The sequence below is a fragment of the Brassica napus genome, chromosome C4 (assembly GCF_020379485.1).
Source record: "Brassica napus cultivar Da-Ae chromosome C4, Da-Ae, whole genome shotgun sequence".
NCBI classification, from domain to species: Eukaryota; Viridiplantae; Streptophyta; class Magnoliopsida; order Brassicales; family Brassicaceae; genus Brassica; species Brassica napus.
The window spans coordinates 46,130,852-46,144,675 of NC_063447.1; the positions used below are offsets into that span (position 1 = coordinate 46,130,852).

At 33.9% G+C, this 13,824-nt stretch overlaps 2 protein-coding genes across 2 annotated transcripts; both read left to right on the forward strand.

The window, feature by feature from the left end:
* The first annotated feature begins 110 nt into the window (after nucleotides 1–110).
* LOC106440931 (disease resistance protein RML1A-like) lies at nucleotides 111–4,540 on the forward strand. The gene is made up of 4 exons (XM_013882712.3): nucleotides 111–776; nucleotides 1,569–2,676; nucleotides 2,763–3,086; nucleotides 3,178–4,540. Exons 1-4 carry the CDS (start codon nucleotides 310–312, stop codon nucleotides 4,459–4,461), a joined length of 3,183 nt encoding a protein of 1,060 aa, XP_013738166.1. The 5' UTR covers nucleotides 111–309; the 3' UTR covers nucleotides 4,462–4,540.
* Nucleotides 4,541–9,140: 4,600 nt separating this feature from the next.
* On the forward strand, nucleotides 9,141–11,652 carry LOC106440930 (CMP-sialic acid transporter 1). Its single transcript, XM_013882711.3, has 8 exons — nucleotides 9,141–9,337; nucleotides 9,966–10,052; nucleotides 10,142–10,362; nucleotides 10,444–10,522; nucleotides 10,622–10,791; nucleotides 10,903–11,089; nucleotides 11,177–11,254; nucleotides 11,353–11,652. Exons 1-8 carry the CDS (start codon nucleotides 9,281–9,283, stop codon nucleotides 11,494–11,496), a joined length of 1,023 nt encoding a protein of 340 aa, XP_013738165.1. The 5' UTR covers nucleotides 9,141–9,280; the 3' UTR covers nucleotides 11,497–11,652.
* The last annotated feature ends 2,172 nt before the right edge of the window (nucleotides 11,653–13,824 follow it).

Consider the following 13,824-nt stretch of genomic DNA (forward strand, 5'->3'; position numbering starts at 1 on the left):
TACGTTGTGGCCTTCACGTTGTGTAAACATCCACCACGTCTGCTAGATTATTAAGCACTGATTAGTATATGAATATTGATTAGCTGTCACCTACTTTGGATTATTGTGTTTTTTTATACATTAACTTAATATATAGGTCGTCGACGTCTATGAGGAAGTGTCGTGTCCACGCACGACTCCACGATTATACAAAGACTTTAAAAGAAAAGTTTACTAATCAGCATTTGATATCTCTCTCACTCTCAGGTTTCTCTTCTCCCCTACGCATTTTCCATCAATTAGTCTTCTCCAGAAATCTTTGCAAGTATTATGGCTTCTTCTGCTCTGAGTTACCCAAGGAGATACCATGTCTTCCCTAGCTTCCATGGCCAAGATGTTCGTCGACCATTTCTCAGTCATTTACACAGAGAATTTGAGAGGAAGGGGATTGTGTCATTTAAAGATCAGGAGATCGAAAGAGGCCACACGATCGGACTTGATCTCGTACAAGCGATTAGAGAATCGAGGGTCTCCATCGTTGTGCTCTCCAAGAACTATGCTTCATCGGGATGGTGCTTAGATGAGCTGGTGGAAATCTTGAAGTGTAAAGAAGATCAAGGCCAGGTTGTGATGACTATCTTTTATGACGTTGACCCGTCTGATGTTCGAAAACAGAGCGGCAATTTTGGAAGTGCTTTCGAAACAACTTGTCAAGGAAAAACAGAGGAAGTGAAGCACAGATGGACCAAGGCTTTGACTAATGTTGCAGAAATAGCCGGAGAACACTATCTTAACTGGTTTGTCTTCTCTTTTCTTCTTTCGGTTTACGCCGTGCAAAGTTTTTTGGAGGCCCAAGGCGAGTTCAAAAATACATGTTACATGATATTTTTTTAATAATAGTTCTATTTAAATTCAAATTATATAAAATATTTTTAATATATATATAACACTCAAAAGTTCTGAATTATTACCTAAATGTTTTCTAAATTTTCTTCACCAAAATTTTATAAACTAAAATTTTTAAATCATGATTAAAAAGTATGAATTTGTAATATAAATACAAATATACAAATTTTTGATTGAAATGTTGGTAGTTGTCAAAAAGGTAAATCTTAGTATTTAAATTAACTATAATAAACAATATATTCAAAATATTATAATTTTTATCAAATTCTCATAAATATATAAAATAAATCTAACTCGTAGCATATAAAAAGAAAACCAATGTGGATCAAATATTTACGGTTTTTAGAAGTAGAATCTTTATAGTTTTATTTAAAATATAGCAAAAAATAATCACAAACATAGTTATTTTAAACAGAAGTCCAATTAAAAATCAAATAAAAGTAAAAATCTGATTAAGATCATATGTTCACTACCATGTAAAAATATTTTTTGTAATTAGGGGCTCTGAAATTTCTACAAAACTTGGGAGCCTAGGCAAATGTCTTTTTCAAAAGCCTCTAAGCACAGCTCTGGGTTTGAATTAGAATGCTTTGATCTTTGTGAGCAAAATGGTTTTTCAAAATTGGCATGAAAATATATGATTAAAACCCGCCAACAAGAATTTTGTTTCTGTGATTTATTAGGGACGATGAAGGGGAGATGGTCGGAAAGATTGCCGCAGATGTTTCCAAAAAACTTAATCTCACACTCTCAAGAGATTTTGAGGGCATGGTTGGAATGGAATCTCACTTAATGAAATTAGACTCTTTGTTGTGCCTAGAGTGCGATGAAGTGAAGATGATTGGAGTTTGGGGTCCTGCGGGAATTGGTAAGACCACCATTGCTAGAGCTTTATACAACAAACTCTCTAGCAATTTCCTACTTAGTTGTTTTATGGGTAACCTCGAGGGAGGTCTTAAGAGGAGCATAAGGGGTGTTGATGACTATGATTCCAAGTTGTGTTTGCAAAGCGAATTTCTGTCCAAGATTTTGAACCAAAAAGATATGAAGATACGGCATTTAGGTGCAGTAAAAGAATGGCTGCAAGACCAAAAAGTGCTTATAGTTCTTGATGGTGTAGATGATCTAGAGCAATTAGTGGTTTTGGCTAACGAGCCTAACTGGTTTGGTTCCGGAAGTCGGATCATTGTTACTACAGAGGATAAAAAGATTTTGAAGGCACATGGTATTAATGTTATCTACACTGTTGATTTTCCATACGAAGAAGAAGCTCTTGAAATCTTCTGCCTATCTGCTTTCAAAAAAACTTCCCCACAAGCTGGTTTTGAAAAGCTTGCAAAGAAAGCAGCAAAGATTTGCGGTAATCTCCCGTTAGGCCTTTGTGTTGTAGGTTCATCTTTGCGTGGTGAGACCAAATCCGAGTGGGAGCTTCAGTTATCTGGGCTTGAAAATAGTCTTGATAGCAAAATTGAGGACGTACTAAGAGTGGGATATGACAAATTGTCGAAGAAACACCAAGCTATATTTCTCCACATAGCATGCTTCTTCAACAATGAGGATGCTGACCATGTGGCGACCATGCTCTCTGACAGTAATTTGGATGTCAGAAATGGGTTGAAGATCCTAGCGGATAAATCTCTAGTGTATGTTTCTACTGATGGGAAGATAGTGATGCATTATCTACTCCAACAATTCGGTAGACTGGAAGTTGTAAAACAGTCTAATGAGCCGGGGAAACGTCAATTTCTAGTAGAAGCTCAAGACATTCTCAATGTACTGGCAAATGGAACAGTAAGTTCTTACCTATATATTGCTGGATACATATTTGCCTATTTTGATAACAATTTCATTAATTTTTCCTTTTTGATACATGTCAGGGTACTGAATCTGTCGTGGGCATATCTTTTGATATGCCCAAGACCGAGGAGTTGTTTATAAGTCGTAGAGCCTTTGAAAGAATGTGTAATCTCCAATTTTTAAGAGTTTACATGGGCCATTCCAATGAAAATGTAAGCTTGTGCACACTAGAGGGCATGGATTATCTACCTCGTCTAGAAGACATGGAGTTTCTACCTCGTCTAAGGTTATTACATTGGAATTCATACCCAGGAACAAGTCTTCCTCCAACATTTCGGCCTGAATTTCTCATCGAGCTCAACATGCCATCAAGCAAATTTGAGAAGCTATGGGGAGGAATCCAGGTTGGTATTTGATATATACCTGAAAATGTTTCTGATGGTTCAACCTTATGTATGATATTTTCTCATTTGTTGTGGTGTTTTTGACATGCAGCCCCTTGTAAACCTGAAGAAGGTAAATCTGAACTTTTGTTCCAACTTGAAAGAGATACCAAATCTTTCCAGAGCTACTAATCTTGAGACTCTGACATTCATCCAATGCACGAGTTTGATGAAGTTTCCGTCGTCTATTATGAATCTATACAAACTAAAAACGGTGAGGATGTGGGGTTGCAATAAGCTACAAGTTGTTCCAACCAACACAAGCTCAACATCTCTTGGGAGATATTCCTCACGAATGAGAACTTTTCCAGATATTACTAGGAAAATCGAGAATTTTTGGGTTGGTCCATCATTCGTTGGTCGTCGTTGTCATGGCCAAATGCTTGATGTAGTTGGCAGAGAACCCAAGAGATTAACACATCTTCCAGAAAGTGTGAGGAAGCTAGACCTAAGCGATAGTGGCATAGAGAGGATTCCAGACTATGTCAGCGGTCTCCATCGGTTACAAACTCTTATCGTCGAAAACTGTAGAAAACTCATGTCCGTGGAGAATCTCCCCAGTTCCCTCAAGTCCCTACAAGCAAACAATTGTGTTTCACTTGAGAGAGTCGAATTGTCAATGTTACTACAAGATTCAGATTCAATCAGGGAACTCATGTTCCATAATTGCTTAAGACTCGATAAAGAAGCAAGAAGAGTAATCTTAAATCGAAGGTATTCCGAGTATGTATGCTTACCAGGTAAACAAGTCCCCGCTGAGTTCACTCACAAAGCTGCAGCAAACTCCATAACCATCTCTCCGGGGAACTTTTCCACTGCTTCTTCAAGATTTCAGGTTTGCTTCCTGCTATCACCAATCAAGGCCAACGCACTTGTGAATGTAACTTGTTATCTAAGAAACAAAGAAGGTGTCCTCATTAACCAAGTCAACTATGTGACGAAATTGAGTTCAGGCGAGTCTCTTCAAGCTGGAAACCGGCATCTCTTTGTACTTGGTGGTGACTTGTCACGCCAACAAAATAAAAGCCCTGAAGTGGATGTGAATACAAGCGAGATTCTCTTTGAATTCAACTGCTCAGACAACCACAAAATTATTGAGTGTGGTGTACGGCTCTGGGAGGAGGAAGTCAAGAAACCTAATATCACTGAACGGTTCTGCTATAAAATCGGAGACCACGATAATGATGGAGACTGTGAACCTGAAGCTAAAAGCAACATTAGGTACCAAACAGCAGATAAAGCTGCAGCTGTGGAGGCCTCTCAAGTTGAAATCACCAAACACACAGGTCGATGGAGTTCCACTTTCCTTAAGAAGTTTGGTTTAAGGAAGATTTGAAATTGTGAGATGTATAGAAATTTATAGTATGAACTTTGAACACAAAATCTTCATTCAAAAACTTTTCTTGTTAGATATCTTCTAAAAATTTCTCACAAAAAATTTAAGAACAGAGAACTTACAAGTATCTTCTTCAGTAATCTAATAAAATAACTCAGGCTTTCTAAGATTGTTTTATCCAGCCACACAGTTTTGAATCGAACCTAACCAAAATTTTTGGTTAGTTAGGTTACAAGTTCGGTATAATTCAGCAAGTTTATTAAAAAACTTTAGTTTTCAATTCGGTTTTAGGTTAGTTCAGTTTTTTTAAAAAAGAACTGTTTCAAACAGAATTAACAAAAATCGAACTGAATTACCCGAACTAACCGAAATTATCCGAATTTGACCAAATTTTTAGTTGAAATATAATTCAAATAAAAAATTTCAATTAGCTTTAGTAAAAAATTTAAAACTAAACTACCCGTTTACTGATCTGAACTTTTCTCCAGTTCAGTTCGGCAAGATTTTGATCGAACCGCAACTACCTGAACTGAACTATCTGAACTACCCAAACTCGCATGCCTAGTTTTATCTAGGGGTGGGCGTTCGGGTACCCATTCGGGTTCGGTTCGGATCTAATCGGATTTCGGGTTTTCGGGTTTAAAGATTTCAGCCCCATTCGGGTATTTCTAAATTTCGGTTCGGGTTTGGTTCGGATCTTTGCGGGTTCGGTTCGGGTTCGGATAACCCATTTAAATTATTTTTAAAATTTTAATATTCATTATATGCTTAAAATTTTTCAAAATCTATAAAACAAAATAATATATTATATATAAATTTGTATAATATATGTCAAAATACCTAAAATTAACATATAAATGAGTTTGATTTGAATATTTGGATTGAAAATCAATAGATATTTCAAGCATTTTGGTGTTTTAAATATATTTTAGCTATTTTAGACATTTACTTTTGACTATTTATGTATATTTTCAAGTATTTTAGACAACTTAAAAGTATATTATATATTTTGGATGTTTTTAATATATATTAAATCTAAAAATAGGTAATATATTTAAGTATATAAATCTATTTCGGTTACATTGGGTACCCGAGATACTTCGGTTCGGGTAGGATTCGGTTTTGGTTCTTTACATACCAAAATTTTGAATCCGTTCGGATATTTAATCAATTTCGGTTCGGGTTTGGTACTACTTTTTCGAATCGGGTTCGGTTCGGTTCTTCGGATCCGGGTTTTTTGCCCAGCCCTAGTTTTATCTCACATAAAGCTTCTCTCAAACATTTTTCTCAAAAATATTCTTTTGTTTTTATCATTTCGGCCTGAATTTCTCATCAAGCTCAATATGGCATCTGGCAAAATCGAGAAGCTATGGGGAGGAATCCAGGTTGGTATTTGACGATATACTTAAATATGTTTCTTATGATTCAACCTGATGTATGATAATTTATCATTTGTTGTAGTGTTTGACTTGCAGCCCCTTGTAAATCTGAGGAAGGTGAATTTGAACTTTTGTTTCAAGTTTAAAGAGATCCCAAATCTTTCTAGAGCTACTAATCTCGAGACGCTGACATTTATCCAATGCACGAACCTGGTGAAGTTTCCTTCCTCTATTGTGAACCATACAAACTAACAACGGTGAGGGCAGGTTCGATCCACCTGCTGCACAAAACTAAGTCACAATTATCCTGGTCACCTAACACGGATATGGGCATATGCTTTAGGGTCCATTTGAATACCCGGAGAGAGGGTCTATCCGTGGAAAAAAAAACAACGGTGAGGATGTGGGGTTGCAAAAATCTATTGGTTGTTCCAACCGACACTCACAGTATCGTAACCTGATGTGTACCTCAGTATTGAGAAGTTTTCCAGATATTACTAGGAACATCAATAATCTTTGGATCGGAAGTTCATCATTTGTTGGTCGAAACCGCAACAGAGACTTCAAGAGATTACCCCATGTTCCAGAAAGTGTATGGAATTATGAAGACCTAAGCAAAAGTAATATGGAGAGGATACCAGCTTACGTGAGGCCACACGCTTTTATCAACGAAAACTGTACAAAACAAAGGCCTAATGTTGTTGGAAGAGAGCTCACGAGATTCACAACTCATGTTCCACAAAGTTTAAGCAAGATAGACCTAAGCGGCAGTGATATAGAGAGGATTCCAGATTACGTCAGCGGTCTCCATCGGTTACAAACTCTTATCATCGAAAACTGTACAGAACTCATATCAGTGGAGGGTCTCCCCAGTTATCTCAAGTTCTTGCATGCAAACGGTTGTGTTTCTCTTGAGAGAGTGGAATTCTCAATGCTTTTACGAGATTCAGATTCAATCAGAGAACTCATGTTTCGTGACTGTTGGAGACTTGATGAGGAAGCAAGAAGAGAAATTATAGATAGTAGGTTTGCCGAATATGTATGCTCACCCGGTATACAAGTCCCCGCGGAGTTCACTCACAAAGCTAGATCAAACTACATAACCATCTCTCCAGGGAATTTCTGCACTGCCTACTCAAGATTTAAGGCTTGCGTTCGGCTTGATTCAATCAAAGACAACACATTTTCTAGTGTAGATTGTTATATAAGAAGCAAAGAAGGTGTCATCATTAACCAAGTCAACTATCTGACTAAAATAAATCCAGGCCAGTCTCCTCAAATTCGAACACCTCATCTCTTTATAATTGGTGATAAATTGTCACACCAAAGAAAAAAAAGCTGCCCTGAAGTGGATGTGGATACAAGCGAGATGATTTTTCAATTCACCAGCTCAGATAACCACACAATTAGGGAGTGTGGTGTACGGATCTTCAAGGAGAATCCCTGATTTGAAACCGGAGACAACAAAAACGACCGGACATATGACCATGATATTGATGGAAACTGTGAACCTGAAGCTGTAGGCAACATTAGCAACCAAACAAATAAGGTGAAAGCTGTGGAGGTCTCTCAAGTTGATAATTTGGAAAGCAGTAAACACACAGGTCTTTGGGGTTTACTTAGGAAGCTTGGTCTAGGGAAGAATAGGAAGATGAAAAAGGCAGAAACTCCATTCTGTGCCTGACTCTGCTTGTAGTGAGGGTTGTGATAGTAAGTGGAAAGTTATCATCTGGAAATGAGAGATTGCATATTTTTACTAGTTCATTACTCAAACCTTTTGATGAATATATAGAAATTCCTAGAGCCTGAGACCTGCACATAGAGGTGTTAAATCTGGTAAAACCAAACCGAACTGAAATAGAAAAAGTGGTTTGGATTTGGTAATACCGAATGAATGTTATTTTTAAGAAACTGCGGTATATGGATATGGTTTGATATATAAACCGATCAGTTAAAATATATTAGTATAATTATATGTAAATTATATAATATAATGAATAATATATACCTAATTTATTTTATTGATATGATCGTCATACTTATATTGTTGATTTTAGTAATTTTATATTATATTTTAAGTTAAAAATGATTCTTTTCATTTTTATCAAATTAACAAAACATATTTTTTACTCTTTTGTTGACAAATGGATAATATTTAGTTATTTGTAATATTATGAATTACTATTTTTTCTTATTTTTATTCTGTAAAAACTATTATTATTAACTTAATATGTTTACTAATTATTTTAAATAGTAAAAATATAGTCTATTTAAAACCGATATCTTCATGTTATGTTAAAGCCGATATCTAATCATATAAAGTAAAATTCATAAATACTATAAATGATACATATATATATATATATTTATTTATGGTATTTCGGTATAAAACTGAATAAACTGAAAATCGACGGTATATAAACCGAACCAAACCAAAGTAAATATAGTTTTAATATGGTAGTTATTTTTTAAAAACCGAAATACCGAAAAAACCAATACAGAAACCGAACCAATATCCGGATTGAACACCTCTACGTGCACATCAATATTACCTTTAATAATTTTTTATATTAAAACCAAAATTTGTATTAATAATATTAAATTTATCTGTTACATTAGATAATTGATTATAAATTAATATAATTAAATTGTCAAAAATAAAAGCATATCTCTTTAAAAGTATATATAAGATAATTCTTATAATTGTTTTTATTATAAATTTTAAAAAATTGAGATGGTTAATGCCAATATTACCTTAATAAAGTATTATATATAAATTATTATATAATTATAAACGAATTTTATGTTAATAAATAATAACATTAGATTTATATCTTATATTAGATCATTAAATTAATATGATAAATTTGTCAAAATAAAAACATATTAAAAATATAATTCACATATATATTTATATATATTGTGTTGTTATTTGAAAATAATATTTTCTACAATAAAAGTTAAAAGAATTTAGATATAAACTAATTTTAAATTTAATATTAATTATGTAAAAATTGTATAAAGATAAATTCTCAAAATGGAAAGAAAAATATCTTTAAAAATAAGATAATTCTCATATATATATATATATATTGTGTTACTATCTGGAAATAATTTTTTCTACTATGAAAATTGAAAAAGAAATAAGAAGATTATGAACTGCATTTTTTTTATAAGAATTGCAACGACGGTGGTAGGCTGGGTGTGGAGGAGAAAAATGAAAAGCCTTTTGGATATTAACAAGGCCCAAACATTTGATAATAGTCGGGCCTAAAATCCTAAATATCCAAGCGACGTAGTTTAACTTTGATGGCGAGAAAGAAAATTTAATGGGGGAAAAGAAAAGAAGCGATGCGAAGAGAATGAAGAAAGAGCTACCAAAAGTGAGAGAGCTCTCAGCGGTGAACAAGTGAAGAAGAAGAAGAGAGAGAGAGAGAGGAATGGGTACTCCGTGGTACTTTGTCGCACTACTTCTCACTATTCTTACTAGCTCCCAGGTTCCAATTTGTTCGTTCCCTAAATTTTTGTTTTTTGCGTGTCGCTATTTATGATTTGAATCTGGCTGATCTGTAACTAAGCTATACTGCTGGTCGACAAAATCTATACGAGTGTACATTTGATTGTATCTCTGTTGTTGATTGAACACGGATTTGTTTAAGATCACCTTCCATGAATTGATTGGTTCAGTGAGAATGTGTTGTACTCATTGGTACTTTGTGGCACTATTAGAATTTGAGATTCGTTTTCGATTTATGTATTGATTTTGGAATCTCCGCGGATCTATTAGTAGTTGAGCTTGGTGATAATTGTCGCCAAATCGAATCATCTCGGGGTTTTAAAGCTTGTTAATGCCATTCCCAACCATTGGATCGCGAGATGCGATATTTCATTATATTTTACACTGTGAACGTAACACTTAATGCTTGTTATAGAGAAAAAAAAAATGATTGCTTCATCTGTATAGCTGGATAAGAATTTGTTGTCTGTTCTTCATCATCATCCTTCCTTCTTCTTCTTTATTAATGTTCCGTGCTTAGATTTTGAACAGTATTAGCTGGACAGATTCGAAATCAGATGCTTAATTTGTCCTCCTCTCTCAATTTGTAAACCTTATTTATGCCTCAGGGAATTCTAACAACTCTATCTCAAAGTGATGAAGGAGGTTATAACTACGATTACGCTACTGTTCCCTTTCTTGCTGAAGTCTTCAAGGTTCCTTTTTTTCTTCTTCTTCTCGTTATGCTCAGCCCATTTCTCCTTGCATCTCTTACTTAGCTTCTCAGTTTTATTTTGCCGTGCAGCTGATCATTTCTGGTTTGTTTCTCTGGAGAGAGACGCGGACATCCTCCTTAGCAACTGCGAAGATTACTACAGATTGGAGGAGTGTGCGCTTATTTGTTATTCCTTCTATTATCTATCTCATCCATAACAATGTCCAGTTTGCTACACTCACTTATGTGGACACATCCACTTATCAGATCATGGGTAATCTCAAGATCGTCACCACTGCCATTCTCTTCAGGTATCCCTTTTCTTTCAAGCTCTCTAAATAAATTGATTATATGTTCCCTCTCTCTGGAGTAAGAAAAATTATAATTTGTAGGTTGTTTTTGAAGAGAAAATTATCAAACCTTCAGTGGATGGCTATTGGTCTTTTAGCTGTTGGAACTACCACCAGCCAGGTGTTGCTGCATACTCATTATGCTTCTCAACATATTGCTCATCTTAGCTGTTTTAGTTCAGAATGATTTCAACTATTCAGTTTGTCTTTGTTGTTTCAGGTTAAGGGTTGTGGAGAAGCTTCATGTGATTCCCTATTCACAGCACCTATACAAGGCTATTTGTTGGGCATTCTCTCAGCTGGTTTGTCCGCATTAGCCGGAATCTACACAGAGTTTCTGATGAAGAGAAACAATGACAGCTTATACTGGCAAAACTTGCAGTTGTATACGTAGGTATCTCTTTCTTCTTCACATCAACACTTTCTCATCCCTCACGTTATTTGGCTTACAAGGCTCTTCTTCATTGGAAAATTGTAATATTCTTTCTCTACGTTTACCAGGTTTGGTTCACTTTTCAATGTTGCTCGGCTTATAGCAGATGATTTCAGACTCGGGTTTGAAAAGGGTCCTTGGTGGCAACGTATCTTTGATGGCTATAGCATCACCACTTGGTTGGTAGTTCTGAATCTCGGATCCACCGGCTTACTCGTCTCGTGGTTAATGAAGTACGCAGACAATATCGTCAAGGTGAAATATCAAAACTTGTATCGAGCATAAGAGTTAAGTCAAATAGACACTTCTTAAACAACTCACTTCCACATTTTCTTCTACTAGGTTTATTCTACTTCAATGGCGATGCTACTTACTATGGTAGCATCCATATACCTCTTCAGCTTCAAACCAACGGTCCAGGTTCGTTTGTATATGATTTATATCTCATATCTTCCTTCACGTATAATGTGTTTTGCCTAATTGTTGTGTCTTTCTTTGACTTAAATCAAACAATGCAGCTTTTCTTGGGTATAATCATATGCATCATGTCGCTTCACATGTACTTTGCTCCTCCACAAACACTGGTAGACTTGCCCGTCACAAACGAAGCACATCCCAAAACCTTAAAGCAAGTTATCGTAGAAGAAAAGACAGATTCTTGATTTATTACAAAACAATGGACCATCTATCAAGATGGTCTTATAATTTTACGTTTTAGTAAATGATGTTCGTCTAGCTTCACCTTCTTGGTAAATGACTACTTTTGAAACAATGATCTTACTATAACAGCACGGTTAAAATTTACTTTTATGGTGTTATTATCTATTTGTCTGTGAATAGTTTTTAACTATTTTATATCATCATCAGATTTCCGATAAACTATGATTTCATGCAAGATTCCTTTGAATTTAAAATTGTAGCCTTATTTATCTCCGAAATAATTACTAAAATTTTAATTATCTATAAACTATGGTTTTGATCGGTTAATGTTAACCAAAAAGTTTGAAACCGGCTAAACAAAAGATATTATTAAAAATATAAAATTTGATGAACTCTACGAGACCGGAGGACAGGATAGCACAGAAGTCCTGTGTCGACTGTTACTAGGTCGGCGGCTTTTTAAGGTGTTGGGTGAATCGGGTTGTGTTGTGCTTGGAAGTTTGTTTGTTTCCTTCGCTTAGAGCCGTTGCTGATGTTTAAGGAGATGTTTAAGTTACTAAATACTATTTTTTTGGAGTAACATCAGTGACATTAGAGCATTTCAAACTCTATACTATTTGTTTATATATGCTATAATAAAGTAAAATCTAATCTAATCCACTTCTATTTTTATCTTAAGAGATTGCTATTTTTCTCTTTTATGTTTAAAGCAAAAAATAACAACATTCTTTTACAATAGAGATGAACTTTTTTATTTACACATTAGTTTTTTAGTTTTTTATAATTATAATTAAAATATATGTCTATGCAGAAATACAATTTCTTTTTTACATATAACAACACAGTTTTTTTTTACATAATAATTCTTAAATTTTCACAATTATAAATAACATAAATAAGCAATATTGTTATTTTATCTAAAAATAAAAAATTATTTAACAAATGATATTTATTTTTATATGTAGCTAAAATGAAAATTAAAATTTAATTATGAAATTTTTCACATAGCTAGATTTTTCATATTGATAACATATTTAAATTTAACCTAAATATTAATTAATACAACATGCTCCAACAACTTTGAAAAAGAGTCATTTCTCATTTCGGAATGCATAAATTAATCATTTATAGGAAAATATAGTAATATTGATATTTAGATAATGTCTATTTTAAATTATTATATTTTGTATCATGTATTTTTCTAGTAAAATGGTTAGTTTAAACAATATTGCATTTTTTTGAAAAAAAAACAAAACAAAAATTACAATGAATGGATTAATTTTTAACAATTATAAGTAAAAGATGTTAATTGTAAAATAGAAAAAGAATCTCGTAAGAATATTTTTTTTTAGAAGAAGAAAAAAGAGAAATACATTGGAGAATAACTCACTTTTACTATAGAGTTTCTTTATTATAGAGAGAAAAATAGGAGAATATATCGGAGATGGTCTTAGAATATCAATAATCACGACTCGACAAAGGTTCGACAGAATCATTTGAAATCTATTTTTTCCTTGTTATTTCAGTAACCTTCTTGTCACTTCAAATTAGGGCTTGGCAAAAAACCCGGATCCGAAGAACCGAACCGAACCCGATCCGAAAATGTAGTACCAAACCCAAACCGAAATTGATTAAATATCCGAACGGGTTCAAAATTTTGGTATGTAAAGAACCGAAACCGAACCCGACCCGTACCGAAGTATCTCGGGTACCCAATGTAACCGAAATAGATTTATATACCTAAATATATTACCTATTTTTAGATTTAATATATATTAAAAACATCCAAAATATATAATATACTTTTAAGTTGTCTAAAATACTAGAAAATATACATAAATAGTCAAAAGTAAATGTCTAAAATAGCTAAAATATATTCAAAACACCAAAATGCTTGAAATACCTATTGATTTTCAATCCAAATATTCAAATCAAACTCATTTATATGTTAATTTTAGGTATTTTGACATATATTATACAAATTTATATGTAATATATTATTTTGTTTTATAGATTTTGAGAAATTTTAAGCATATAATGAATATTAAAATTTTAAAAATAATTTAAATGGGTTATCCGAACCCGAACCAAACCCGCAAAGATCCGAACCGAACTCGAACCGGAATTTAGAAATACCCGAATGGAGCTGAAATCTTTAAACGCGAAACCCGATTAGATCCGAACCGAACCCGAATGGATACCCGAACGCCCACCCCTACTTCAAATAATCACAACCCAAATAATACCAAGCCCAATCATTGTCTAGTCCACAAATGGTTGTCTTAAGAATGCATTTCTCAATATATAGACATAAGATTCTACTTAGGAAG